Source organism: Maylandia zebra, linkage group LG7 (genome assembly GCF_041146795.1).
Source record: "Maylandia zebra isolate NMK-2024a linkage group LG7, Mzebra_GT3a, whole genome shotgun sequence".
In the NCBI taxonomy this organism is placed as follows: domain Eukaryota; kingdom Metazoa; phylum Chordata; class Actinopteri; order Cichliformes; family Cichlidae; genus Maylandia; species Maylandia zebra.
The window spans coordinates 61,055,340-61,083,276 of NC_135173.1; the positions used below are offsets into that span (position 1 = coordinate 61,055,340).

Sequence of the window (27,937 nt, forward strand, 5' to 3'; positions counted from 1 at the left end):
ACCCCGCTGGACACGCCATTGCAAATCAAATCACTTTTATTGTCACATCACATGTGCAGGTACATTGGTACAGCACATGTGAGTGAAATTCTTGTGTGCGAGCTTCACAAGCAACAGAGTTGTGCAAAATACAATAATGTAAACAAGCAAAATACAAGAATGGCTACATCTGAAACTAATAAATATATGTACAATATATAATAGTATATGCATTTCTGGATGTGTATACTAAATATTTTTCTACGTGTGTGTGTGTGTGTGTGTGTGTGTGTGTGTGTGTGTACACATATTTTACAAATTAAATAGAGTAAACAATAAATAAAATATATAAAAATATACAGAGTTGAGACATGTTGAGACACTCTCGATTTTTGAGAAAATTAAAGGATTTTAAGTGTGCCTTATAGTGTGGAAAATACATTATACAGAAGAAAAGAATATATCGTGATATATATCGTTACCGCACATGCTTCAAATTATATGCGATATGAATTTTAGGCCATATCGCCCAGCCCTAATTTCAAGCATCCGTACGAACCCTGTATACGCTATTGTTTGTTTTGTGGTGTTGCAAAATAAACTGTTTATGGCAATATTTTTTTCATGGTTTTGATGGTCACTGTAGTTGCTATTTTATTTCTTAAAGTTCTCTCCTTCTCTTATACTTACAATAACCATACTATGGACGGACAAGCGACTGTTTTTACGCGTACTTTCGTTACCAACAATGACGGTAAAACCATTGTATGGCTCCACCATCCGCTTGTTTATTTTCCACATAAACCTTTCACAATAAAGCTCGAGTTTCTGTTGAGACTTTTCAAAATAAACTGAAATGATATATATTATTCTCAAACATAAAATTTCAGAATATGCAGCAAACAAATGACCTCAAATAAAAACATCAAGTAACTATAAAATGGCGCTTACAGTCACCATGCAGATGAAGGCACAGAGAATACCAGCATGGCCAGCAAGGATGAGGCAGAACCAGCTAGCTCCAAGCAGAAGGACCAGTCAAAACAAGTCGAGGACCTTGTTGTTAAACCAGGCGCTACCTCTGTAGCATGGACATGGTTTGGTCATGAAAAGTCTGACACGGCCCAGAAAACTGTACTATGCAAATTATGCCACAAACTGGTCCCCACCACCACTCAAACACGACAAACTTCTTTAACCACCATTTTAACCACCACTTCTTTAACATGTAATGTATTTACATTACATTAATGTATTTAAAAAACATCGCATGAGAAAGTGTGTCCACCTTCTCATGTAATGTTTTTTAATTATTTTTGCTACTTTTTACATTGTATATACATACTGAAGACATCAAATATTGAATTGAATAAAAATAAAATTGAATTGAAATATATACAGACAAATGGAAGTTCGGGAATAAATTTATTGAGATATATACCCATAGCATGCAAAATATCACACAGAAAGTACTTTAAATATTTTTAAAAAACAGTTAAAGTGATGCTTTTTCATAATCAAAAACTTACATACAATCACAATTAAGTCATCTGTGTATACAGTGGCATTTGTATACACAACACACTAATTCACAGAAATGAGTCATACTGTTTAAAAATGCAAGCTTTTGCTTTCAGTGAATGTTCATAGTGTCTTAGATCCAATCATTTACCACCCAGTACTAACACAGAAGTGACTAAAGTCAGTTTTCATTCTATACGAAAAGAGTTGTAACAGTTCCAACACACTGCCCTTACTTCCTTATTAACAATCAATATATATTCATCAACAATCATGTAGTTCGGGGCAACTAAGATCCTTTGATTCCCTGTTTTAGTTTAACAGGATGATATAGAACCTTTACAGCTTACCAGACCAGAAAAAAATGAACCACTTGTGGCTTTTCTGTAACTGTAAAAAAGTCAACAAAAATAAAATGACACGAAAAGAGAAAATGTTAAGATTTAAATACAGATTCAAGAAAGAAAGTTCAGAAATACAGTTCTGTTTGATTTTTGGTTGTTCACATGAATACCTACAGAAAAACATTAATGCAGTTTTAACACGCAGTTATGCATTTTTGCTGAAATTTACTACAAAAGATAGAAAAATAGTTTTTGTGTTACAGTTGGCAGCAGAGTGGATGGGCTCAGAGATGATAGTAATGAGGAGTGGTTGGTGCAGCCAAGTCACATGATTAAGCAGGCTGTCTTGGCGGTGTGAGGCGCTCTCTGCGAAATCAACCAAATCTATAATCAAACTGTTTTATAGCACACATCGGAAACATTCATTTTTTCAAAAACTTGTATTTTGTTAAACTGTACCAAATCCCAACAAGTGTGACCCAGAATACTAGACTTGTCACATACATAGTTTTAGTTTGAAAGTCTGATACACAAAAATTATTCTAGAAATCCACATACATTTGAAGTGACATGAATCATGTCAAACTTGCCTCAGTTCCACTGTTTTGAAGGCAGATGAATTTGCCACCTCTGTCAATCTCGTCAGTATAGATGGGTCCTGTGGCTGAGGCAGTGTGCACTTTTGACATTGAGCTGCTGGCGTTTTGTTCCCCTATGTCAACACGCTTCCGCTTTCCCTGAGTGGTGCACACACTTCCACTGCTGGATGAGCCTCGAGACATGGTTTCATGAGATGAAGGACTTTGAGACAGCTTTAGCCTAAAGAAAAGCAAAGTTAAAGAGTTCTGCGTTATCAAAGCTTTTCAGAAGGGATGTCAAAAGATGAGCCAAAATTTTTGTTTCCTCACCTTTCTTCTTCTCCTTCCAGAAGCTTACGATAGATGTTTATCTCCATGTCCAGGGCAAGTTTAACATCAAACAACTCCTCATGCTCATGAAGTTGCTGCTGCATCTTTGCTTGGATCTCAGCCACCTCACGTTCTTTGTCTGCTAGCATTTTGCGGCTCGTATTTTTTTCCTTTACCAATGCTGCCTCCAGCTCTGCTATACGTTCACGCCAACCATGAGTCTCAATATTTGCAAAGAAGACAGAGGTGAACAAGCAAGTCCACAGTGTCATTCAGCAGTGCTTTAATTTTGTTAGCTTTGTGATCTGCGTGACAGCATTGTTCAAATGTATTTGGTAAATTTCTTTAGGATTTAGGTTAATACTAATCAGTATTGAAATGTAAGTAAGTTAGGATGTTGGGGTTTTTTGTTTTTTTTTACTTTAACTTTAAACACAGGTAGTTTTGTAGAGCCAGATTCTTTGGCATGTAAGTTATATTTTGGCATCATTTTTTTCATGACATCTTAAAAATGTCATAGGATTGGATGGGCTACAGTAAAAAATAGAGTTCTGACATGATCAGTATTTATGTCTCTAAACTTCTGCAGCTATTATGTCAATGTATAGAAGACAGTTGTAAAAACTCATACTGATAGCTATCGAGACAGTCATTATATGACATCAATCTTCTAAATTAAGAAACATTGAGGCAAACACCTATTGCTCTACAAGTCTATACATTCTTGCGACATTGGAATATGTATTATTGTATTGAAATTGTAAATGAAGAGCATTAAAAAAATCTCTCTGAATATCATATCAAAGTTTCATCTATTAATAGCTTCCTGAATTCTCTTTCCCTACTCATGCATGCACTTAACTCAGGGTGAACATATGTAGAACACTACTCTGATCATCCCTTATGGAACTGCAAACTCACCATCAATGTTAATCAGCTCAGTTTATTTCTAAACTCAGATCATTTAACATCCTTCCTGTAATGGAACCATGGTCTGTACTCACACTTAGAACTAAGAAACACAGGCATTTTGGCTGACAGAAATTAAAGCCTTATACGTAAGATAAAAAGCCAACCTCCTTCTGCAGATCAACTAGCTGCGCAGTGAGGCTCTCGATCGTAAGGGCAGACTCTCTGAGCTCCCCCTGAGCCATGTTGGCTGATGCGGCTTTCATCTATGATAAGCGATGCAGATCTTCTGGCTGGAGACAAATATACAAATGTTTCCAGATTCAACAACAGCAACAGTTTCACACCCTGAAAGAGGAACTAAGTGCCGTCAGTGACTTCCTGACATACAGGAAGTTATGTTTACAGTTCTCTTCGCTTTCGTATGGGTGCTACTTTAACATGTTACTTTCTCTGCATGAGCAGACTTCAGCTGGTATCAACATACCGCATTCTGCAGTATATTGTCAATAACTGTTTAACATTCTGGTGTCTACAGCAGATTGCATTCAGTTGATTTCATCTTCAGATCTTAAGATTTTAATTAATCAGACACAAATTTTCTACTAAAGTAAAATACTACATTTAAAAAGCCCTTAGAAAAGACACCAAATAAGAACAAACATTGTTGTAACTGTACATAAAGAGCCTGATGTAACCGGATAGTCCAGTAGATTCCTTCACGCAACAGCTTGCATGATAGCTAATATACAGGACAACAGCTTCAAGCACAGCTTAATAGTGATTGTAGTAAGCAAATCTCAGTTTCAACTGTGAAGGGAAGACTTCAAGCTTGACAGGACGAGTTGCAGCTAGAAAGCCATTGCTAAGACGTCAGAATAAGACAGATAAGCTTGCCTGGGCCTTGTACCACCACCAGTGGACTTCTGAAGACTGAATCAAAATTTGAAATCTTCAGTTCATCACACAGGATCTTTGTACAGCATAGAGTAGGCGAAAGGATGGTTCCACAGTGTGTGGCGTCAAATGTCAAACATGGAGGTTTAATGTCTCTAAATCGATTCCATGATTTGTTTGTTTTTTTTACTCCAATTGCTTATTTGTACTATGCTTTCATTTCAGAGTGCAATGAGACAAACTGCATAATTTTCAATAAAAATTTGGAAATATTGGGGTGTTCTAAAACTTAAAACCCCAATATCAAATAATACCATGTTCTAGCTATAAAAAAATTAAATTAAAAAAGAGAATAATTATAGTCATTATTATCTACTTTTTAAGTCTGAATCTTATTGTCTTAGTCTAAATTTGTTATAGTATTACAGAAATAATTGTTTTGTTATGGAGAATGTATACACTTTTACCTCGGTTACCTTTACTAATCAATTTGAGTTCATCTTCCAATGCTGACAGAAGACTAACTGCTTGGTGCCATTCTTGTGCTTCTGTAGACTGCAAGAAGAAGCAGAGTCCTCAAGTTTTTTACTTAGTGATTTCGAAATCATTTGTACTCTGGGGCTTGGGGGCTTCAGTCATGTGTAGCTGGTAGGGTGTAGATATGATATAATATGATGTTGCTGTCGATGAGTAGTTATATGCTTTATGTGTTTTTGTGCATTCAGGTTCATTTAAAGAATGATCGTAATAGATCATTAGAGTTAAAGGAACATCACATCGTGGACCCCACCCAGCAGGGTCATATCTTCTCTGAGCGTCGCATCATAATGGAGGTCCACAGTCCATTTACTATCCGGTCAGACTGACCTTTCATAGTGTATGAATTATTCTGATGCAATTCAAAATGTGCTACGCTGTTTCAGAACATCAAAATTATTCTCAAAATGATCAATAATATTTTTTTTCTTGATGTCGCAATCATACCCCTTCGTAGAGTGAGACAGGCAATCTATGTTGCCTGTGAACAATCAATGAACAGAGGGCTTGGCTTACTAGAACAACTGACATCACCTACAGTGCTGTTTTGAGATCCCCCACTCATATCTGGCATCAAGTGATCTCAATCTATAGACCAGATAAGATGCTTATCATTATACAAAATTATACAGAACAATTATACAAAAATTATACATTATACAAATGTGTAAAACAAAATTTTAGTCCACTCTCAAGATCCAATTGAATTCAATTCAGTTTTATTTTTTATAAAAAAATTAATGGTTTTTATCCTGTGAAAAGTGCTATATAAATAAATTGATTAGATTTGACTATTTATGCAGCAGCAAATCACAACAACTGTCACCTCAAGGTGCTTTATATTGTAAGGTAGACCCTGCAATAATACATACAGAGAAAAACCCAACAATCATATGACCCCGTATGAGCAAGCACTTTAGCAACAGTGGAAGGAAAAACTCCCTTTTAACAGGAAGAAACATCCGGAAGAACCAGGCTCAGGGAGGGGCGGCCATCTGCCGCAAACAGTTGGGGTGAGAGAAGGAAGCAGGACAAAATGCATGCAGTGGAAGACAGCCAGAGATTGATAACAAGTGTGATTCAGTACAGAGAGGTAACAAAGTGAGTGATAAAGGTGACTGACAAAGAAATACTCAGTGCATCATGGGAATCCCCCAGCAGCCTATTGCAGCATTACTAAGGGTAGCCCAAAGTTTTAAGCCTAATCTTAAAAGTAGAGATAGTGTCTGTGTCCCGAATCAAACTGGAAGCTGGTTCATAGAAGAGGGACCTGAAAACTGAAGGCTCTCCCTCCCATTCTACTTTTAAATACTCTAGGAACAAGAAGCCTGCAGTGTGACGGCGAAGTGCTCTAATGTGGTGATATGGTACTATAAGGTCATTAAGATAAGATGGGCCTAATTATTTAAGACCTTGTATGTGAGGAGCAGGATTTTGAATTAAATTCTGGATTTAACAGGGAGCTGAAGGGAAGCCAATACAGGAGAAATATGCTCTTTCTTTCCAGTCCCTGTCACTACTCTTGCTGTAGCATTTTGGGTCAACTCAAGGCTTTTCAGTGAGTTTTTAGGACCTCCTGATAATAATGAATTACACTAGTCCAGCCTAGAAGTAATAAATGCATAAATGATTTTTTTTTTAGCGTCACTCTGATTCTAGAGATATTGTGCAAATGTAAGAAAGCAGTCAATCAATTTTTGGCAAATACAGGAAATCAGTTTTTGTCAGCCGATCACTTTTTGGCACAACACCCGGTCGTGCACGTCTTGATTTCTGCTTCATATGGCAAGCCGTTAGAGCCATAAATCGCCACTTTCCTAACCCGTTTGGTTAAGAAATGGCGTAAAAAACGCCGTTTAATTATTCAAAACGCCGAAAAAAGCGGCGTTCTGTTCCGACAAACGCCGCTTTTTCCGCCACTCGGATGGCGCCCTGAACGCACCATCCGAGTGACGTAAAAAGCGGCGTTCAAAGACAGACGGAAACGCCGTTTTTTACGTTACTCGGCACAAAACGCCGTTTTTATGCATCTTTGAACGGCGTTTTTTACGGCGTTCTCTGCCAGCTGTAACGGCGTTTAAAACGGCGTTTTATTGAAATTATGCAGGGCACTCCCCATGGTTCCCTCATCCAATTACTTTCAACTCATTTCACCCAATCAAAGAAGAGGAAGTGCAGACCACACTAATGCATCACCGATTCACCTTGCTGCTAAGTGATTGCCTATTCAGTACCAGTGCTTGTCACAGTATTCACTTGTATTATAATCCCACTATGCATTTTGATGTGTTTAAGGCATGATCGAGCAAACAAACGACAGAATACTTTTTCTGAAACCTTAACTGTGTTACCTGTTATGGCAGCTAACAGGTAATGAGCAGAGCTAGCTCTGCTCATTTCTGAGCTTCTTTCTTATTTTCCTCTTTACTTCTCTTAACCTTTAACTTATGTTTTAGCAATCAGATCCTGCCATCTTGCATTACCGCTTCGTGCTAGTTATGTTGACTTTTCTCTTCTTTTGTCTCCACTTTTTTCACCCGTGTTTGGACACTCGGCGCATGGCTCCTTTGTTTACATTAGGGATCAGCTGTTAGCGCTGCGCCCTGCAGCTGCGCTACCGGCAGACAGACCCTACATCCCCAGTGAGGGAAGAAACGGGGGTGATGTCTCCCGAGGACACCTCACACACCATCTCTCCTTCCTGTAATCACTTTAAATGTGAGATCGCTCCCTGATATGATTGAGGAGCTAATGACGCTAACACGGTCACAGTGGCAGTATCCCGGCACTGCCCGGTACTCCCTCTGTGAGTAGGCTGCCCGGCTTCCAGCTGCTGCGGGCGGACAAGACGAGAGACAGCGGTGAGAGGAAAGGAGGGGGGCTGGCAGTGTTTGTTAAAGACGGTTGTGGTATCTCTGGGCACATCGCTGTGAAAGAACAACTCTGCAACACAGACATTGCGCTATTAGCGGTTAGCATCCGTGGAGGCAGCCTGTGACTCTCTGTGGTCCGCAGACTGCAAACGCAATCTCCGAGAGCTCTTCTTCTAATATCAGGGGACTTTAATCATGTCTCGCTGGACTCCACACTGCCCACCTTCACCCAGTATGTGACCTGCCCCACCGTAGGCAATAAAACATTGTACTTAATGTATGCCAATGAAAAAGTGGCATACAGTTCATCAGCTCCCCCTGCCCAGGGAAGATCCGATCGTAACCGAGTGCGTCTTGTCCCTGTGTGTGCAGCCCTTACTGTGCAGGGAGCCACTAATCACCCACGCAGTGCAGAGATGGTCCACGGAGGGCATATAAATAAATAATAAAAGCAAGTAAATGACAGTATGCTCTTTCTGAAACAAACGGAGACCTTAACTTTTATCAAAATACCGTTTTACTCAGTTTAAAGTAATACCACTGTATAATAGCCTTCACATTTAATAATGTTAACAGTATCTCATGAATATTTTTGCCCTTTCAACATGCATTAAAAAATAGATATACAGTTTTGAATCAGACCTGTATGTACGTTTTCTCAAAAGTGACATAAATAAGTAATCTCAAGAACCTGAAATAATAGTTTCCCATGTAAACTGGAGATGTCCTTGTCAATGTCATCAGAGTACTGTGGATGTCTTACACGAATTTGAAACATAAAACCAGAGTGGCACATGACAGTGTTGCACATAACATAACTAGTTTATATGACATGAAGTTATAAAAAAAAAAAAGAATCCATGTAACTTGGTAATGGCTTCTTTCTGATAACTGTCGGCTGCAGTGTGCATTATCTTGACAAAAGTATAAGATACTGAACCCACTGATATGATGTGGTGGAGGAGCACAAATACCTGGACACCCACATATATACATTTGCTGAACTGGAAGATCAAAACAGAAGCTGTACACAAGCAGTGTATGGGCAGGCTATTTTTTGTGAGCAAGCTTGTGCAGCGCACTTTGATGTGTTCTTCTTGGATCAGGAGAGCAAGCTCTGTGATTGGCTGCACTTCGGAAGCTGTGGTGGAGAGGAAGTGAGTGAACAAACTGCCATGCATCATGGATATTCCTCTCAATCCACCTCACCAGGTACTTCTCTAAAAGTGTGACTCAGGTCTGTTGCCCCAAAGGATACAGGAAATGTTAGATATTTTAGTATTTTGGGAGCATGTACTGAATACCTTTTTTGATGATATTATACAAAGGACCCTGTTTCTGCAATGCCCTTTGTTTGAACTTCATCTCCTCTTGCTGCGACCCCACGGGCAACTTCCTTTGGCCTGCTGGTCTGGAAAATCCAACAGTTCATCTATATGTAAAGAAGGCACTTAAACTGGAACAGGCATAGCTGCGTTGATCCTGCTGTGGTATAGTGGGACAGTGCATTCCTCGAGTGCACATCAAGTTTGCAGCCTGCTAAAGATCACACACCATTGATTATGTGCCTCTAGGTATATATGGTTAAACATTTCCTAATGCAAATAACTACATGCAGTATTCTACCATGTGCAAACTTATATCACTAAAGGATTCTAACTGTCTAGTGTTTAATGGACCTGTCAAAAGTATGTTGAGATTATAGAAGGCCCCTTTCAGAGCTAGGGGGAACTTCCTTATATGGTTGTAACTTGTAACTTGAAACTTGTTGACACACGAACCCTTCTGCCTATAAAAACCCTGCACAGAAGAATAAACTTTGAGTTGATTTTGGGAAAGCAGTCTCTGTATCATTTTGTTCTCCCAGGCTACTCCCGGCGCTGTAACTAACCCGCTGAACGGCATACCTGAGCTTACTTTGAATAATTAATCTTATACAAAACTCTGCTTATCGCTGCCCACGTCTCGAAGGAAACTGGATCCACGGATGACCCGGAAGGAGAGATTTCTTTCAGGAAATGCACTGATTTCCATGACAAAATTCACAACAACACAGACACAGGTCGGTTTTTTGAAACGGGTGTTTATTACTTGGGCCTTCTCTCCTTGGCTTCACCATCACCAGTACGGGAGGACAGGGAGCGATCTCACATTTAAAGTGATTACAGGAAGGAGAGATGGTGTGTGAGGTGTCCTCGGGAGACATCACCCCCGTTTCTTCCCTCACTGGGGATGTAAGGTCTGTCTGCCGGTAGCGCAGCTGCAGGGCGCAGCGCTAACAGCTGATCCCTAATGTAAACAAAGGAGCCATGCGCCGAGTGTCCAAACACGGGTGAAAAAAGTGGAGACAAAAGAAGAGAAAAGTCAACATAACTAGCACGAAGCGGTAATGCAAGATGGCAGGATCTGATTGCTAAAACATAAGTTAAAGGTTAAGAGAAGTAAAGAGGAAAATAAGAAAGAAGCTCAGAAATGAGCAGAGCTAGCTCTGCTCATTACCTGTTAGCTGCCATAACAGGTAACACAGTTAAGGTTTCAGAAAAAGTATTCTGTCGTTTGTTTGCTCGATCATGCCTTAAACACATCAAAATGCATAGTGGGATTATAATACAAGTGAATACTGTGACAAGCACTGGTACTGAATAGGCAATCACTTAGCAGCAAGGTGAATCGGTGATGCATTAGTGTGGTCTGCACTTCCTCTTCTTTGATTGGGTGAAATGAGTTGAAAGTAATTGGATGAGGGAACCATGGGGAGTGCCCTGCATAATTTCAATAAAACGCCGTTTTAAACGCCGTTACAGCTGGCAGAGAACGCCGTAAAAAACGCCGTTCAAAGATGCATAAAAACGGCGTTTTGTGCCGAGTAACGTAAAAAACGGCGTTTCCGTCTGTCTTTGAACGCCGCTTTTTACGTCACTCGGATGGTGCGTTCAGGGCGCCATCCGAGTGGCGGAAAAAGCGGCGTTTGTCGGAACAGAACGCCGCTTTTTTCGGCGTTTTGAATAATTAAACGGCGTTTTTTACGCCATTTCTTAACCAAACGGGTTAGGAAAGTGGCGATTTATGGCTCTAACGGCTTGCCATAGCTTCAAGGCACTGCAGCGCGTCGCATGTGGGTGAGAGCCCCTCTCCCCTGTCTGTCTGACCGAAAAGTGTACGAAGACGGACAATTTTGGGGGACCATAAATCCTGCAGATTAAGCATTGACCATTGGTCATTTTCAGTACTCACAATTAATTGCCCAATCAAATTACTAAACATAATTACATATTGACATAATTAGAGAGAGATTATAGTCAAATAAATAGCTGCTTTGACAATGAGCCACTGCTGGTAGCTAGAGTGTGTGTCTGTTCTGTTTGGACTGATCATTCATGCTGGGGCGCTTACACCAAGAAATCCGTTTGTTTGTTTTTTGTCCCAGGGCAGACCCGCCTCCAGCTGGACCAAGGCCCTTCGACCAGCCAATGAGATGCTACGTTACGTACGCACGCACGAACGTACAGCCTGAGTACGTGCCCGGTTGCATGGTTTGTGCTTCCACTGTTTTCTATGTTGTCGCGTATTATTCACCTTCTTATGGGTGTTATCTCGTGTTTAAGGAGCTTTGGAGCGTAGCACGGCTTGACTGTGGCGTGCGACAACAGTTAGCCCAGTGAAAAAGATGTGATAGGCAGACAGGCTAACGACTTGTGAACAAGCTGCTAGCTACTTTTAGCTTGTTAAGCTCAGCTGGAAAAGTCCGGTTCTGCCAAATATGGTTAGAAGAATCACTAGTTAGCAGCAAGGTTACTGCTGTTCTTGGCGTTTTAGTGCTGTTCTGAGGAGATACTTTACTCGGACAGTTAAATCTTAACGTCTTCATCTTGCAACACGGAGCGAGCGTGGTGGTGACCGTCCTTGACAGCTGTGTGCGCGTGGATCTCACTTGACTGTGAAACATCTGTCGAGTACTGACAGGAGTCAGTATGTGCGCTCCCTAACAGCTGCACTACGCAGGACCCTGAGTAACTCTAACCGGACCTTTGTGAAGTTTTTGGTTGTAGGTTCATTTAATAAGGATGGCTCGCCGTTCGGTGCTGTGCCACGGGAGTCGAGCCATCAGCCTGCTGTATGGAAACACTCTTCGCCCCCTCCACGCTTCACTGTGCAGCGCATCACCACAACCGAAAGCTGGGTTCAAACCAGAAAAGGTAGCAGTGGTCACAAAGACTACGCGGTATGAGTTTGAACAGCAGCGGTATCGCTATGCAGGAGTTTCTGAAGAAGATCTAAAGCAGTTGGTAAGACTGCATTCATGTGACTACCACAAAGCAAACACGCCACTTTACATTCTACCCTTCACCCAGTGTTTTACTTAATCTGTGTTCTACAGCTTGCTATGAAGGGCTCCAGCTACAATGGCCTTCTGGAAAGACACAACATCCACACTAGCAACGTGGAGCACATTGTGAAGAGCCTGCAGTAAGATACCGTCCAACAGCAATGTTTCTTAGAGAAATGGGAAGTGCTTGCAGCTGGGACTCTCTTTGTATTCTGTTTGTTTTCAGGAGAGAAGGCATTACTGTACAAGTGGTAAAAAGAGGAGAATACAATGAAGATGTAGTGCGGTGGGCAGATACCATTATCTCTGCTGGAGGTAGGAATATTTTGTCATCCTAGGTATCATTTGTACAACAAAGCTGTCTGCTTGGGAGAGTAATTCATTGTAAATGTAGAACATCAATAATATATGGCTTATATGGTCATTACCAGTATATATTCTGTTAATGTAATAACCACAGAATAAAAGGTTCTTCCTTGTCTTTCACTCTCTTTGTTCTTTAACAAAATCCAAGTTCAGTAACTGGAATTGTGTGGGGGTTTTTTGTTTTTGTTTATTAGGTGATGGAACAATGCTACTTGTGGCCAGTAAGGTTTTTAGCAAAGACAAACCAGTCGTTGGAGTTAACACAGACCCTGAAAGGTAAAGCACAGAACAGACCATTGTTGGATATGAATTGTATTGTTAAATTAAAGTGGACCTATTATGTTAGTGTACAACTCCATATTTTTGTTGTTGGGCTAGTTCTGCATAGAGCTGGGCAATGTAGACCAAATTATTATCACTATTAATGTTTTTTTTCTATATTAAACAATTTTGGTAATTATTGATATAGATGTAGGTACATGTTAGTATTCTAAGCTAGCTGTTTGTTTTAATACAAATTGAAAGTTGAAGAAAAAGTATTAATAACTAATAGGCTACAATTACCTGAAACATGGGGAAATTACTGGTTTACATGCATTAAAAAATACAATTAACTGGCAGTATAACACTGTGCTGTACTGTTTAACAGTGCAGGCATAAAAAAATGTAAATAGAATGTAAATGTAAATAGAAATAGAAACTAATGTATTGTATCTGAATAATTGCACCTGTACCTCCAATTAATAAGACTAGCCTGTTCACAGTTTGAAGTTTAATAGACATTCTTTTGCATATTTTTGAAAGTAATAAAAGAGGTGTGTCATTTTACTGAACTTTGTCAGGACCTGTCGGCGCTGTGTCTTTTTTAACCTGTCCATCTGCGCTCAGTCTAAATGGAGGAAACGACTTCTGCACTTTTGCCTTTTTGCGACCTGTATTATCTCTTTTTGGTATTACTTGTTGGGTATTATAGCCACGTTAACCTGTTGAACCCCATTGCCCCTGGTACCAGGGTTGAGAGGGAGAACATCTATTGGCCCGATAAGCCATGTGTATTGATTGAATTTATCATTGTCATCAACATTTTTAAAATGGCGTGATCGTTTTGTCCTCCAGCACTAGTGCTGCATGGTCTGGAGACGATCTTTATCGTTATGCTGGACCTTCATCCGCCCCTTTAGTTCATCCTCTGTCTTACATGTATTGGGGCTCTTCACTGTCGCAGAGCCAGAAGAAGGGAAAACTGTCCTGAAAATGAGTATTTAGAACAGCCATGAATTTTTTAGCTCGCAATAATTATTTGCAAGTACACTGACTTCATTCTTTGAAATTTTGGCCACATCCACTGTTGGAACAGTGTATATATACACAACAGAAAGTAAATGTAAAGCATAGTAAGCCCACAATAATAAAGACTGTGTGTTTTATTGAAAAACTCAATAAGTCATTAATGTAAATTTCTCAGTGCAGTGGTGTGTAAGTATTTAAATAAGTTGAATTTTTCATGGGATTAAGCCAGCCGATTGCTGGTTAACATTTCTAGGTGAGTATATTGAAGTTTTGTCTTTCTACTGAAGGTCAGAAGGTCATCTGTGCCTGCCTGTGCGATACACTCGTGCCTTCCCAGAGGCACTGGAGAAGCTGTGCCGTGGTGAGTTCAGGTGTGTATTTTTATCTACAAATGCTGACTGCTCTCACGCCTTCCTCAATGTTAGCAGCTTTTTCTGGCTCAGTAGTGACAATCTACAGTTATGGTCCATAAGTATTTGGACAGGGGCTGAATTTTTGCAGTTTTGCCTCTGTGCACAACCACAGTTGCTTTTAAATCAGGTAACTTACCAATGGAAATGGGGGAATGTGTATGAAATGAGTGTAGTTAAACAGTTAATGCAATACCTTTTGTTAAAGTGTAAAGTACCTTGAGTTAAAGTGAAAACTCTGCACTTTAATAACATGTTTGATTTAAAATGTACTGTGGTTCTGCGAGGTAAAAATGCAAAATTGTATCATTGTGTCTGTATTGAAGGCCCTGACAACTGCATTATGTTATTAACTAATACCAGTGGATTATTTTATGTTCAAAGTTGTACAGAAAATAGTCCATAACTCTTTGCTGCTGGCTACAGCGTACTGAACACCATGGAGTTGTTGACATGTCATTAGCTTAGAGTTCAGGAGTTTAAATCTGTATGTCTGGGGAAAAGTCACATGATGTCTAACACCCCAAAGCTGTGTCGTCAAACTCAGTCAGATATCCTAAATCCATTTACACTGTCCTGCTACTAGAGTTCACTGCTGCCCACTGTCAAGAGTTTTGGTAAAAGTGTCCAGTAAAAATGAATATGGTGATATTTGGGATGCTGTCTTAGTGTCACCGTTTTATTTCCTCAGATTCTGTAGTTATGTTTCAAAGTAGACCTCCTCTTCTCATAAAAGTGGTTTAAAGAGGATTCGGAGACAAATATAGAAAATGGAGAAATGGCGCAGACACAAGGCTAACGCCTCTTGAGACTGCAGATCTCGTCCCCTTACATTTCCCTGGCTGTCTTCAGGTGGCTGTGGCGTCAGAGGATCCGTCTGCACTTAGAGGGAACAGGAATAAATCCCAATCCAGTGGACCTCCACGAACAGCAGCTCAGCCTGGAGCAGCACAACCAAGCTCACCGCTTCACCTCCATGGACAACTTAAACAGTACGACCCACTCAGCATGCTTGTCTGATCCAGTCTCTTTTCTCCAGTGTCACTCAATCCTGAGTTTGTGCAAACATGGCGTGAGATTGGAGTTATATTGATGTTTTCTTGATTTCTTTCCCTGCGTCCTTTTCCCAATTCAATTACTCTTTCTAGGGACAGGAACACTACATGAGACCTTCCACAAGCCTAGCCTTCTCCCTGTTAGAAGCTTAAATGAAATCTTCATTGGAGAATCTCTGTCTTCCAGGTATTTTAATCACGGAAACAGATTCTTACTCCCATCTAAGCATGTTTGCATATTGTAATTTTCATAAATCCTCAGTCCCTTCACTGGCATGCTGCATGCTTTTCCAGCACTCATCAGGAAAAATCTCTGTCCACCACAGGGTGAAGTTAAAATCCTTCAAACCCCATGTTAACCTCTTGCTCCATAGGGCTTCCTACTACGAGATCTCCGTGGATGATGGCCCATGGGAAAAACAAAAGAGTTCTGGACTGAACATATGCACAGGAACAGGATCCAAAGCCTGGTACACAAAACAACTTTAAATGTTTAAAAAAGTAGTTCCTAATCACCTTCCTGCACCAGGAATAGCTCTTCCTGCACCATTTAAAGCTTTGATGCTTGAGTCAGGTGCAAATGAACCTCATAGGTTCATAGTCTCTTCACATAAGTGAGCAAATTCTTACTGGACTGTAAAAAGTGTGATGTGATGGGAAAAGTTTCAAGTCACTGGAAAAACCTAGGTTGTAACATCTGTATGAGCACAGCTGCACAGTAATAATAGCCAGTGGGCCTTTATCACGTTGTGTGGATCAACCAAACTTAAGTAAATTTCTCTTAGTTGGCTCCAAACACTTGATTCATTTTTGGTTGGTCCATGAAGAGCTTTTAATATTCAGATTAATATTATTAAACTTCACCTAACATTGAAAGGAGATGCAGGCAAGACTTAAACACACACAGATAGATATAAAATTTATATTGGCCCAGCTGTGATTTACTACTAAAAATGCTGATTCTTTACTTAGACATTGTTTTATTTTTGTCACGTTTTATTTTTCCTATAAATTATGAAAGCCATTGATGTAAAGCATGATATTGCCTTACAAATAAGAATGAAAAGAATCGTGTCTTTACACTTGTCAGCTCCCTCACAAGCTTCTCTCTTGTGCTCCACAGGTCATACAACATCAATAAACTTGCTGAACAAGCAGTGGAAGAAGTTCTAAAAATTGGTACGTACTGTACATGTGCAAATTTTGAGGTGCAAGACCCGCAGATATAGGGATGGGTATTGATAAGATTTTCACGATTCCGATTCCACTTTCGATTCTGTTTAACGATTCGATTCTTTATCGATTCTCTTATCGATTCTTTTTAAAAAGGAGAACACTGAGGTCGATTAGCTTAGAACTTTGTTTTTTATCTTCTCTTTGAACAAGATAGAAATTTAGGAGTAACATGGCCTTACAAACCCAACAGTGAGATCTTAAGAGATCCAGCCTATGGCTCTTCAATGTGGTGTCACAAGGTCCCTGGGGAAAAAATTGTAAATGTAAAATAATAAAATAAATATTCTTCTGTAGCAATAACAAAGTATAACATAAATTATTCTGTAGCAATTACACAAGAATATCCAGTAATGTCCCTGCCTACAATTAAATACATTCACTTACCGAAAATCGGGGACATCTGCTGTGGCAAATGGGTGCAAGCCTTTTACCACAGACTTAGTCACTGCTCGGTGACATTCGTCTATCCTGGCCTGAAAGGAGACGCTACCGGTAGACTGCAGCGAGAACTGCCAGCATCTGAGCCAGACTCTGTCTGTCTCATCATGGTCACCTAAATGCACAGTAATGGCAGGTTTTGTAATAAGGCAGAACGCGCTAACATAATATGCACTGTTAGTTGATTATTTACCTGCCGCATTAACGGGAGAGGACGTGCAAACGTTACCGCTGCTGCTGGGTTGAGATTCACGAGTCAAGCGGCATTAAAAACACGACATTAATTTAAGGTTATCATGTGTTTTGTGAGCAAATGCTTTTGCATATTCGTAGTGTTTCCTCCCTTAAATGAAATATCTACTTTGCAAGTATTGCAAGTTGCCCTGTTGTCATCCGTTCTCGTAAAGTATAATCAAACTTTTGAGCGTCTGAGCTGCTTAGGCGCCGTGTTTCCTGCCAGGTAAATGACGCTCCGCAACGTGGTGACGTCATTCGGGGCGACTGGAATCGATAAGGGAATCGTTTGCAAAAATGGCAAACGATTCCAAGGAATTGAAACAGTGGGAACCGGTTCTCAACAAGAACCGGTTTTTGATACCCATCCCTACGCAGATATCATCATAACTTTGCAGAGTAGCAGGCAGAGACTTGCAAGATGTGTCTGTCTTAATGTTCCTTATCAGCAAATGCAGCAAAATAGTAACACCTAAACTCTCAAGAAGAATGAGTAGTTCCATTTGCCTGGTTGTCAATCTAAACAATTTGTGTATATTTGAAAAAGAAAAAGACCACTTTCTTTATTTGCCCGATGCAGCCGCTCTCTTACTCACTGTCAACCACTCGGTCTGAAGCCCTTCACCTCCTCAATTCAGCTATGGTTTCCCCACTGCTCTGACACACCCCAAAATTCACTGTGATGAATAAAACTGTAATGATATATTGATGATTTTTTAAAATTTATTTATCACAAACTGATTAAATATGAAGTTCAGATTTTATCTATTTATTTAGAGTTATATGATTTTTGTTTTTTAATGACCCCTTGGCAGTTCTGCTGCTAAAGCCACCCTTCCCTTTAACCATCTTTTTCTGAATAGTTGACCCTTGTAAGCAGGAGCTTTAAACAGCAGGTGGGTGTAACATTACCCAGAGCTGTGTGCCTGAGGTAAACATACTGCACATTCTAGTGTCAAACAGATCCATACATACTAAATTGTCTGGAGTTTTTAGGGCTAAAGCACATACACTTACCTCATAACTTAAAGCTGTGGACAGGGGTAACACTGAGTATCCACCCAAGGTTATTATTATTGTTAACTAAGATAAAAACTAAAAATAAAAATGGAAAATAAAAACTAGACTGACGCTAAAACCAACTGAAATGATGTTGTTAAAGGAAAGAGCCTCAGTTTTAGTATGTGTTAGTCTGGTAAAGATTCTATTGGTACTTGCCTGCCTACAAGAAATGTTGCCTCTGACTCTCCACTTCATAGAATAATAATTTAAAAGACACTGAAACAAATAAAACTAAACATTCCACTCTGGAGCTGACTGAAACTAAATTCAATTAAAAGCAATAAAATATGAAAATGAAAAACTCTAATAACTCTGGTGTCCACCACTGGAACAGCATTCATGACAGAAAATAAGGGGAGGTACAAAAGGTCCACTTTCCACCAGCATGTGGATTAAGAGGGGAGAAAAAGAATAAAACCTGGTATTATTTTATTAGTAATCCTGAGGACCTTTCACTTAAACCAGCGTTCCCCAACCTTTTTTGCGCCGCGGACCAGTTTATGCCCGACAATATTTTCACGGACCGGCCTTTAAGGTGTCGCGGATAAATACAACAAAATAAAACTAGTACCAGTACCGAAAAAAGAAGATTTATTCATAACACACGTGAAAAGACCCAGGAAAACTGAGTTAACGATAAAAGCGATAACAAAACAACGCTGAAAACCGATAAAAACCCTGAAAACCATACATTTCACACCTGAGCCGCAACTCTCGCGGCCCGGTACCAAACGACTCACGGACCGGCCCGGGAGTTAGGGACCGCTGACTTAAACTGTAACACACCCAGTAAGGTTAATGCTAAACTTCCCAAATTTTCAAAACAAAAGTTAACAAACTGCAGTGATCCCACTTACCTGGAATCCAAAATGTATTAGATAATATTTGGCCTCTATTGTACTGTTCTGGAACTGTAGATTGTAACTGGTCCTTGCATGCATAAAACCCAATTTGTTTCCTAAATGCCTTTTTATTTTCTTCCAGGGAAATCCCAGTCAGGTCTGGATATCCCCCTTAACCAAGAATTAATTGAAAAAGGTGAGCTCCTATTTCTCTTGTCATTATTGTTGTGTAGTTTTATAGCCTTTTTTATCTTGCTCTTGCACCTGTGTGATCAGTTACAGAGAAATACAACAAGTCTCTGGTGTTCAGCCCAGATGACAGCCGTTTGTTCTACAGCGTCAGGGAGCCCATCGTGAACAGGGTCTTCTCCAGCAGTCGACAGAGAGGCTTTGCCACAAAGTCAGTGGTGATCACCAGTCTCAGGCAGAGCACAACGTCGATGAGTCTGTGCTGTAACTGAAGCCTTTGATCGTTTTGGTTTTTTTTCCCTTCTTTTCTGCCTTCAGGTTGTGTGTCCGCTCCCGCTGTTGGGATGCTTGCATGGTGGTGGATGGTGGGACTTCCTTTGAATTCAACGATGGTGCTATCGCTACAATCAGCATGAGCGAGGAGGACCAGCTCCGGACTGTTGTGTTAGAAAACTGAGACAAGTCTGAATATCTCTCAAGCTAACAGTGTTCACAAGTGGATGTGTTCAAAGGGAAGTATTTGTCCTTTGCTTTTGTTTTATTATACATATTTTACAAACAAAACCCATTTACACTTTCTTTTCATTTTTAATATTTGTGTCAATATTCCAAGCTACAAAGATGATCCCTTATTTAGATACAGTTTCTGATTATATTTACGGTATATCAGCACAAGCCCTAAAGTGAGCAGTGAAACTAAGGCCAAGATGAAAGAATGTAAAAACTCTTTGTAGACCTGAAGTCTTTTGGAAACGTCAGACATAAAAGCTACACTGATCCAGCAAACTGTTTGTGAATATTGCCCCACACTGAAACAGGACAAAGATTTTCAGTAGGTTTCACACTACTGAGTGAGCTTTACGAATATGGGCAAAGTTATTCAGAGTTATTGTTGTCAACAAATCCAAATTACTCTGCCTCAAGTTTATAATTTATTGCTGAATACACAAAAAAACCTTTAAACAGAACATGGCTGCAGATTTCTAAGGAGTTCAAACTTCTGATATTGATACATCAGGTGATTCTTTTTATACATGCATTACGATTAGGACAGTGTCACACTTTGACTTCCTGATTATCACCACTGATAGCATAACTTGAGCTGATTATAATAAAATGCTTGACTCATGTGAGGAGCTTTCTGGGAAATTGAAGATGAAGTAAAAGTGCAAGAACGTGGGGAGAGTGTAACCATAAATGTACAAAACCACACAATAACACAATTGTTATTGAATGTTATTGAAATACTAATGACAATTGGTGTTTCAGTTTTTAATTTTTGCTTTTTACCATGTTACATCTCCAATCTCTATATATATATATATATTATGTAGGCTAAAAGGAATCATTATTTTCAAACTGATTAGTAACTTACTGGCACAACCGTCTGACTCTGTGATGCGTTCCTGTTACATGTGATGCGCAGTGCTAAGAGGACTGTGGAAGTAAAGCCCCCTGCTGGTCAAACTGTGACAGGGTTTTTAAACACCCCACCAAAACAAAAGTTTTTTAACACTCGACATATGTACTGATGGCACAACTAGTATGGAGTTCTTTTCTGTTCCTACAGACCACTCAAAGCACTCCATTTTAAATATATATCTATATATAACTGGATATGTTAAGTTATTATCAGCCAATACTATAAGCTAGCCAGCTGTCTTCAGTGGTGGATTAATCCACATTTCCTACTCATCCTACTATCCTATAAATTGAGGGGGAAATAATCTACAGGATGTCTTGATGGTATTGAAAGAACATTCACTAATGCAAGTTTGTGGCCAACTGTGGGATATGCTACATCTGGCTTTGGTACAGTATTTGTTACCAGGAGACATTCTCTGTTGGTTTCAGGGCCTCGTTAACACTAGAGAAAAAATCTAGATTCATCAGTCCTGTCCAAGCATATATTCAATTCCGCTGTAAGTTTTATAATTGTAAATGTATGCAGAGGACTTGAAGCACAGCGGCTTGCTGAGTAAAGATATTTTTGGAATATAGTGTCTATTTTTCCTAGCTGTCTGAGCCACACAGAACGGTAAGTTTTAGAGGAAAAAAAAAAATGTAGTGCAGCAAAGAGAACTCCATGTTTAAAGGGTTGGGGTTTTTTTCTCTGGTAGAGTTAAAGGGGCTGTTTCTTGACACCTCCTAAGACAGGAAACCGTCTTGTCTGTGGTGGGCATGGCTAAAGTTATAGGTGAAATAGTATCTGATGGATACAAAGTTATTTTTAACCCAACAAATCTCTTGACTTGGAGCGTTCTTGCAAAAACCATGTTCTGTTTGAAAAGTTATCTGCAAAGTGTAACATGCACCATGCCAAAGGCAAGTTTCCCTATGGAAACACACGCTACTGGAATGTTTTGTTTTGGAACTCGATAAAGTGATATGAACTACAAGTGCTTCTGTGTGCTGCTTTTGTTCCCCCCCCATTAAGCTCATCTTATTACCTTCCTGTCTTCATTGTATCAAGCAGGTTGTTTTTCGTTGTGACTTTAGCAGGAAATTTATCATTTTTAATAATTAACAATTTGGAGGCTGAAATAATGGTCCAAATTGTGGGAGGAGTCATCCTTAATTTAAAAAAAAAAACAACCCAGATTTGAGAAGTTGTCTGCTGGAAGAAATGCTAAAAACTATCCGTCTGCAGCAGCCTCCCTTGTCCTTGATACATTTGGTTATGCTCAGTGCATTTAATCATCTGCACAGTGTACCATTTTAGGCAGTCTGCTGTAACTGCACAAGAAAATCATCTGTCAGCACTGCAAGTATGTCACAGTTCATGCCATGCCCACAAATGTACACTGTTCACTTTTATTTATGTAGCGCTAAAACACAGCAACAGTCGCCTAAAGGCGCTTTATACTGTAAAGACCCTACAATATTACGGAGAAAACTGAAAACCCCAACGGTGGTTCCTTTCCCACTTTGACAGTGGGAAAGGAAAACTCCCTTTTAACAGGAAGAATCCTTTGACACTGTTTGGGGAGAGGCAGCAATTTGCTGAAACTGGTTGGGCTGAGGGAAAGTAAACCGAACCAGAGAGCAGAGTGGTTCGTAAGCACAGAGAGAGGGAAAGAAGAAATACTCAGTGCATCATGGGAAACAGCCGAGGCCTATTTGTTACTCATCCGAGTAACTTCTTCAGTCTCAGCTGAGTGCAGGTTTCCCCAACCTTATAAACTGCACATGTACTGTTGTAAATGTACCGTTTATATGGTTGGGGAAACCTGCAGTCAGTTGAGACTGAAGAAGTTACTCGGATGAGTGAGAAAACATTTCTCACATTGAAAACACGATCCAGATGAACAGAATGAACCTTTTGGGATCTCTAATAGGTCTTTTATGATTTTTCAGGGTTTTCAATTTATTCACATCTCTTCACTCCTGTCGGTTCATACAAGTAGCAATCGAATCCAAGTTTAGTACAAGAAATCTAAAATATCTGCTTACTTCTTCACTGTCCAAATACTTTTAAGCCTTAAAACTGGACAATGTATAACAACTCATTTCTCTACAGGAAAAGCAATAGTTTTTAAAACTTAAATCAAACTTAACATTTGAACATCATTATTGATCTAATAATCCACTGATGCTGCAGAGGCAAACATTACATAAACATGTGGCACAAACTGTACATTTCCTTATCTTAAGTTTCCTTAAGTTAAATAAATCCCACAGAAAAATTCAATAGCTTTTAGTTTAAAGTGGTTTATGAGAAAGGACGCGGAGGTGAAAATAAGTCATTCACATGTTCCCCTAGAGTTAAAGCTGACACGAGGGCAAACACAGCCACACTATTGAGCTACTTGGATTACTCCAAGCAACACAGATTATTTGGAAGTCCATAAAAGGTAGTCTCTTTAGCAACAATGTGTTGAGACAGATCCACATATATCAGTTGTCATTAAAACTGGTTCAATTAAAATCAAATGTTCTCTCATTCTTACAGCTGACACACACAAAACACTTTTACTGTTAAATATGTCGACAGCTGGAGGTAAGGATGCAACTGATAAATGTTGGATTACAAGTTAAAATTATTTGGACGATAGTCAATATTTGACTTTTCTAAAATAGAAGAGGCCGTTTTAAAAGCTTATCAAAAGATCTGTGATCATTTAGGCAGCACAGTAAATGCCTCCTTAACATACCTTCATTATGCATTTACTGATTTCCAGATATTAGTGAGCAAAACTGATACGAGTATTTAGCCAATTAAATCACTTTACCCCCTTTTAAACCATGCTCAATACATTTTTTAAATGAATTAACACATTATTAGAACCTAAAACAATGTAACGTTTCACTTCACAACCCTGACATTTCTTCACAAGCTTGCGTGCTCTGCATTTAAGAGCACACAAATGTGCAAGCAAGGCTAGAAAGCATATTCTTTAGCAGCAAACACTGAAACATTGTTCCATTACTGCACACCAGGTCAGACCCGAATGCATTGGAATTTTGCAGGACAAAACTCTCTGCGTTACAAACTAACTGGACTAAAGAAATAAGGAGGAGCCATGGTTGTTACAGTCCAAACCGCAGTCGACACTTCTTGTTCCACATGGTGCGGTCGCTGGTGAATCCAACAAACCTGCTGGCCGGTGTGGGCCGGGCGATGCTTGAAAAAGGTCTGGAGTTGATGCTCACATGAGGCATCTCCCTCTTCAGAGAGGGCAGCTGGCTATCTTGCACCAGCCCAAACACATCCAGCTGGCTCAGCACAGGGAACATTATACCCACGTCACTGCAATCACACCAGCTAAAGTATTAATCGTGATTTTCAGCTATTCAAATATGATTCTATATTCTTTTTAGAAAACTATAAATTAAATTTAACAGATTTTCCCCGTTTAGGCCCCAAATAAAATCTAGACCAGCATTTAGTTTTCAGTATTCACTCATGCAAACAAGTCCCAAATATAGAGCTCGAGGTTAGAGCAGAGTTTTTGTACTAATAAAATCAAACTGTAAATGAACACCACACCTAGCACTAGTTACCAAACAGACTAGTGCTGTAATCATCATCCGTGTACTTTACTAGTAACTTAGACAGTGCGTTTCCATCTGAATAATAATCACAAACAAACATCTACATACCTGTGGCAAAAAAATAAATAAATAAGCTAGAAGATCCGATCAGATGGGACACACTAACTAGCAGTGACATGGATGGAGGTGGGAGGCAGACAAAAACTTACGTGAGAGCAGCAAGGTGAATGTGATAACAGCGGCTCAGGGACAGATGCAGCAGGTGCTTGAGTTGACTGAGGACAGGTAAGCAGTCAGCTGTCAGCAGAGTGCTATCACTGCGACACAGAAACAGATTTTAAGCTGCAGTCATCTGTGGCCACAGTAAAGACATTTTTCCATCCATGACAATTTAATTTGCAATAGCAAATAAAACGAGACAACTTAAAGAAAAACCCCACAGTTAAATACCAAACATAGAACAATGACTAAACTTTTACCTCAAATCTAGAGTTTTAATCTGGCGGCATTTTTCCACCAACACCTTCACATCTAAAAATGAGAAATAACACAGACACACGTCAGAATGATGCAACTCAAACAATCTTTAAGATCTAGATCGATCTATATATAGTTTTCACAAACTACAGTAATTTCACTTCAGCACCCTCAGTGTTACCCTTCAAGCTGTCAAGTGAATCAAATTACTGTATCATTATGCAGCTTGTTCTGTGTTACATCATTCAGGACAAACCAGCTGTGTTTGTTAGTGTTGAAATCAGTGACTTGAAGATCTCCACCACTCACCATTTAGGGTGAGGCTCTCTCTGTAACCGCTGAGGTTGAGATGTGTAACACTGGAACTCAGATTATCAACCACGCTCTTTATGTGATTATTATCAAAGGTGCACCATGATAAGTTCAGCTGTTGTATACTGAAACACAAAATAATTGCATTAGTAAATCTGAGGCAGAGGAGAAACTTAAACTGTGGTTACAAAGTAAATAAGGACTGAGCAGCTGACCGGGAACAGGATTTAAGCATCCTAGTGAGCACAGGAGCAGAGAAGGCAGAGCAGCCGCTGAGGTTGAGCTCCTGTAGGCGGGTGTTCTTTGCCAGACAGCTGAGTAAAAGAGATTAACAAACACACAGTACAAATTTAAGGCTCAAACACATTCAGAAAATGCATTTACTGAGAGGAATTTAGTGTTTTGCCAGTTTACAATCAACAGTCACAGCACGACTTTTCCATCTCTGATGAGGCTCTACTACAAACAGCATCACTGACTTTTCAGACAAAGGCATGTTTCCCTGGACATCTGAAGTCAGGAAAAGCTCAGACATATTTTTGATAAGAGAAAAGCAGCTGCAAAGACCCTGGGAATCAGTGACATCCCTGCTGCTCTAATCAGTAGCAAATGGTTCAGATCTCACCTGATGATGGTGTCAGAGAGCTGCAGACCCTCCAGGCTCAGACATTCTAGCAGTCTGCAGCGACAGATGATGTCTTCCAGAGCCAACGTTGGTATGATTGAGCTTGACAGATCCATCTGAACCACCTGCAAAGAGCTGTATAATGGAAAAGAAAGAAAAGAGCATTTTTCTACTTAAGTGCCACAGAACTTAATACTTAGAGCTCTTTGGTGTGAAGGAAAATTAAATAGTTAGACATTAGATAGTTTTCATTAGATTTTCGCAGGCAAGGAAAACTCAGTAAGTCTTCCACTGAAGAAGAAAATCAGGACAGACCACGATAAATGTGACTAACCCTCTGCCTGTTAAGTGCAACTCTTCCACAAAGGAGCGAGGGCAGCGCAGTCTGCGGATGCCAGTCCTCAGCACCTGCTGCAGAGCCAGAGCCGTGTGGGTCATCCCCTCTAGATCCACACTGTGCCACAGAGACTCGTCAAACCTGTGATGAATGCACAAGCAAAGAGGTGTCATGGAGGCAAACCCCTACAGCAGCCTGCAGTAAATAACCTGCACACAGCAACCCATTCTGTTAAATGTTAATGTGGGTTTCATTGTGTGTGTCATTGAGAATATCAAGCAGCACAAACTCGTTTGTCTACCAGTTTGTCAGAATTTAATACTTTCGAATGTGATGGTGTGCAAGTAGCTGTGACAGCTGTTTAATGGATGAACTAGGAGTAATCCTTTAATGAGGAATCCACAGGGCCACGGATTTCCATATTTTTGAATACTGTGATAAGCGTCACGAGATGTGAGAAAGAACCAGAGGCGTGGTTTGAAGTATGCAAACTCAATCTTTAGGATCCGCCCTGCACTTAAAAAAAAAAAATTAAGCGGGAAGAAGCAGGGCCAGAGATTTTGTTAATGATCATTATGACTCACGCCAAACGTTGCCAGCGCTTGCAAACTACAGATATTCTGACGAGGTCCTGCAGAGGAAGGCAGAAGAAAATCCTAAGAACAACCTCGTCTGGTAGTTGATCCCATGAAATGTCTGCAGAGGGAAAGAGAAAGGGAAAAAGGTTAAGTTGATCACAGGTGAAAGCCCTCATCTTAAACATCAGAAAAGCATCTGCTCCTACTTGGTGAGGAGTCTTTCCTCCTTGATCTCCTGCTAAGAACAAATTGATTGCTGTCATTCTCCTTCCCCTTGCTGAAGAGCCGCTGTTGCTTGCGCGGTGGTGTGAACTGCAGGATGAAATCTGTTGGGGTGCACTCAGTGTCCAGGCCCTCGCTAAGAATGCCTCTGGACTTGCTTTTCCTGGGCTGAGTCAGCATGGAGTCCTGCAGACTAAGGCAGGGACGATCCTGCAGTGGGACACTGTTGGAAGCAGAGGTTAATCAGACATGTGGGCATCGTTAAACAAGGCTTCATCATTACACAGACACCCCAAAGAAAGGCTACTTAGCGGCCTAGCTTCCTCTAAAGAACCCCTCCGTGCCCGCCATATTGATGTAGCTACCAGCGGAGTGACCGCGCAAACTGACTGCAAAACCAAACGACAGACACCGTCTCCTGTCTTTCAGTACAGACACATGCAGGTGGTCCAGGACGTCCACTCCTGCCCTGCGGTTAGCTTACAGTGTGTACCCCGGGAAGAAAAGAGCCGCTGACAGGCGTGGAGGGAAAGCGCTGGGGAGAAAGCGCGCTATCGGTACAGTTTTACACTAACGACGCTGACAGTCTACCGAACACACAATTTCGCATAAAAACCGCCTTGTTCACACCACTTTAGAAATGGAAAGCACAGTTTTGAGTCGGGACAGTTAAACAGCACCAAGCTAGCCTTGGGATGGCGGCTCGTTCTCACATGTGCAACACATCTGACAGATAACTTATGCACCGCTATACCTCAAATATGTTTAGTAACAGAAAGTAAGAACCACTGAGGACGATACCTGTCGCCTGGCATTTCCTTTAACTCGAACCAAGTACGATCCTACACGAAAAGTGCAAGACTGCTTGGATTGCAGCCCTCCAACCGAGACTTTAAATTCGCCGCCAACACCGGGGCGCCCTCTTATAGTTACGTCACGGACGTGCCTGCACGTAGATCGCGATACGTCATACG

At 40.3% G+C, this 27,937-nt stretch overlaps 3 protein-coding genes across 4 annotated transcripts; 1 reads left to right on the forward strand and 2 right to left on the reverse strand.

The window, feature by feature from the left end:
* Positions 1-1,391: 1,391 nt before the first annotated feature.
* Positions 1,392-4,020, reverse strand: LOC101474119 (lamin-B1.S). The gene is made up of 4 exons (XM_004575039.4): positions 3,829-4,020; positions 2,753-2,973; positions 2,435-2,663; positions 1,392-2,210 (listed from the first exon to the last, which is right to left on the reverse strand). Exons 1-4 carry the CDS (start codon positions 3,925-3,927, stop codon positions 2,169-2,171), a joined length of 591 nt encoding a protein of 196 aa, XP_004575096.1. The 5' UTR covers positions 3,928-4,020; the 3' UTR covers positions 1,392-2,168.
* Positions 4,021-11,412: 7,392 nt separating this feature from the next.
* Positions 11,413-21,816, forward strand: nadk2 (NAD kinase 2, mitochondrial). 2 transcript variants are annotated; one of them, XM_004575040.4, is made up of 12 exons: positions 11,413-12,254; positions 12,347-12,435; positions 12,522-12,610; positions 12,856-12,937; positions 14,239-14,322; positions 15,214-15,353; positions 15,510-15,603; positions 15,743-15,886; positions 16,540-16,595; positions 19,371-19,424; positions 19,505-19,628; positions 19,736-21,816. In XM_004575040.4, exons 1-12 carry the CDS (start codon positions 12,033-12,035, stop codon positions 19,872-19,874), a joined length of 1,317 nt encoding a protein of 438 aa, XP_004575097.1. In that variant the 5' UTR covers positions 11,413-12,032; the 3' UTR covers positions 19,875-21,816. The 2 variants fall into 2 exon arrangements, with proteins under 2 accessions (XP_004575097.1, XP_004575098.1); XM_004575041.4 differs by having other exon boundaries at positions 11,418-12,254; positions 15,791-15,886.
* A 942-nt stretch (positions 21,817-22,758) lies between these two features.
* Positions 22,759-27,922, reverse strand: skp2 (S-phase kinase-associated protein 2, E3 ubiquitin protein ligase). Its single transcript, XM_004575043.2, has 10 exons — positions 27,765-27,922; positions 26,948-27,186; positions 26,748-26,859; positions 26,161-26,304; positions 25,827-25,961; positions 25,417-25,515; positions 25,199-25,326; positions 24,892-24,943; positions 24,622-24,729; positions 22,759-24,167 (listed from the first exon to the last, which is right to left on the reverse strand). Exons 1-10 carry the CDS (start codon positions 27,776-27,778, stop codon positions 23,948-23,950), a joined length of 1,251 nt encoding a protein of 416 aa, XP_004575100.1. The 5' UTR covers positions 27,779-27,922; the 3' UTR covers positions 22,759-23,947.
* Between the last annotated feature and the right edge of the window lie 15 nt (positions 27,923-27,937).

Excerpts from the sequence above, each read along its gene's own strand:
- LOC101474119 (XM_004575039.4), bottom strand. The coding sequence starts at position 3,927 with ATGAAAGCCGCATCAGCCAACATGGCTCAGGGGGAGCTCAGAGAGTCT. Across the intron at positions 2,974-3,828 it reads TAGTTGATCTGCAGAAGGAG|ACTCATGGTTGGCGTGAACG; the intron begins GTTGGCTTTTTA and ends GCAAATATTGAG. Across the intron at positions 2,211-2,434 it reads TTCAAAACAGTGGAACTGAG|AGAGCGCCTCACACCGCCAA; the intron begins GCAAGTTTGACA and ends TTGATTTCGCAG.
- nadk2 (XM_004575040.4), top strand. The coding sequence starts at position 12,033 with ATGGCTCGCCGTTCGGTGCTGTGCCACGGGAGTCGAGCCATCAGCCTG. Across the intron at positions 16,596-19,370 it reads GGAAGAAGTTCTAAAAATTG|GGAAATCCCAGTCAGGTCTG; the intron begins GTACGTACTGTA and ends ATTTTCTTCCAG. Across the intron at positions 19,629-19,735 it reads CAGAGAGGCTTTGCCACAAA|GTTGTGTGTCCGCTCCCGCT; the intron begins GTCAGTGGTGAT and ends TTCTGCCTTCAG.
- skp2 (XM_004575043.2), bottom strand. Across the intron at positions 26,860-26,947 it reads GAGGAAAGACTCCTCACCAA|ACATTTCATGGGATCAACTA; the intron begins GTAGGAGCAGAT and ends TTCCCTCTGCAG. Across the intron at positions 25,516-25,826 it reads CTCTCTGACACCATCATCAG|CTGTCTGGCAAAGAACACCC; the intron begins GTGAGATCTGAA and ends TCTTTTACTCAG.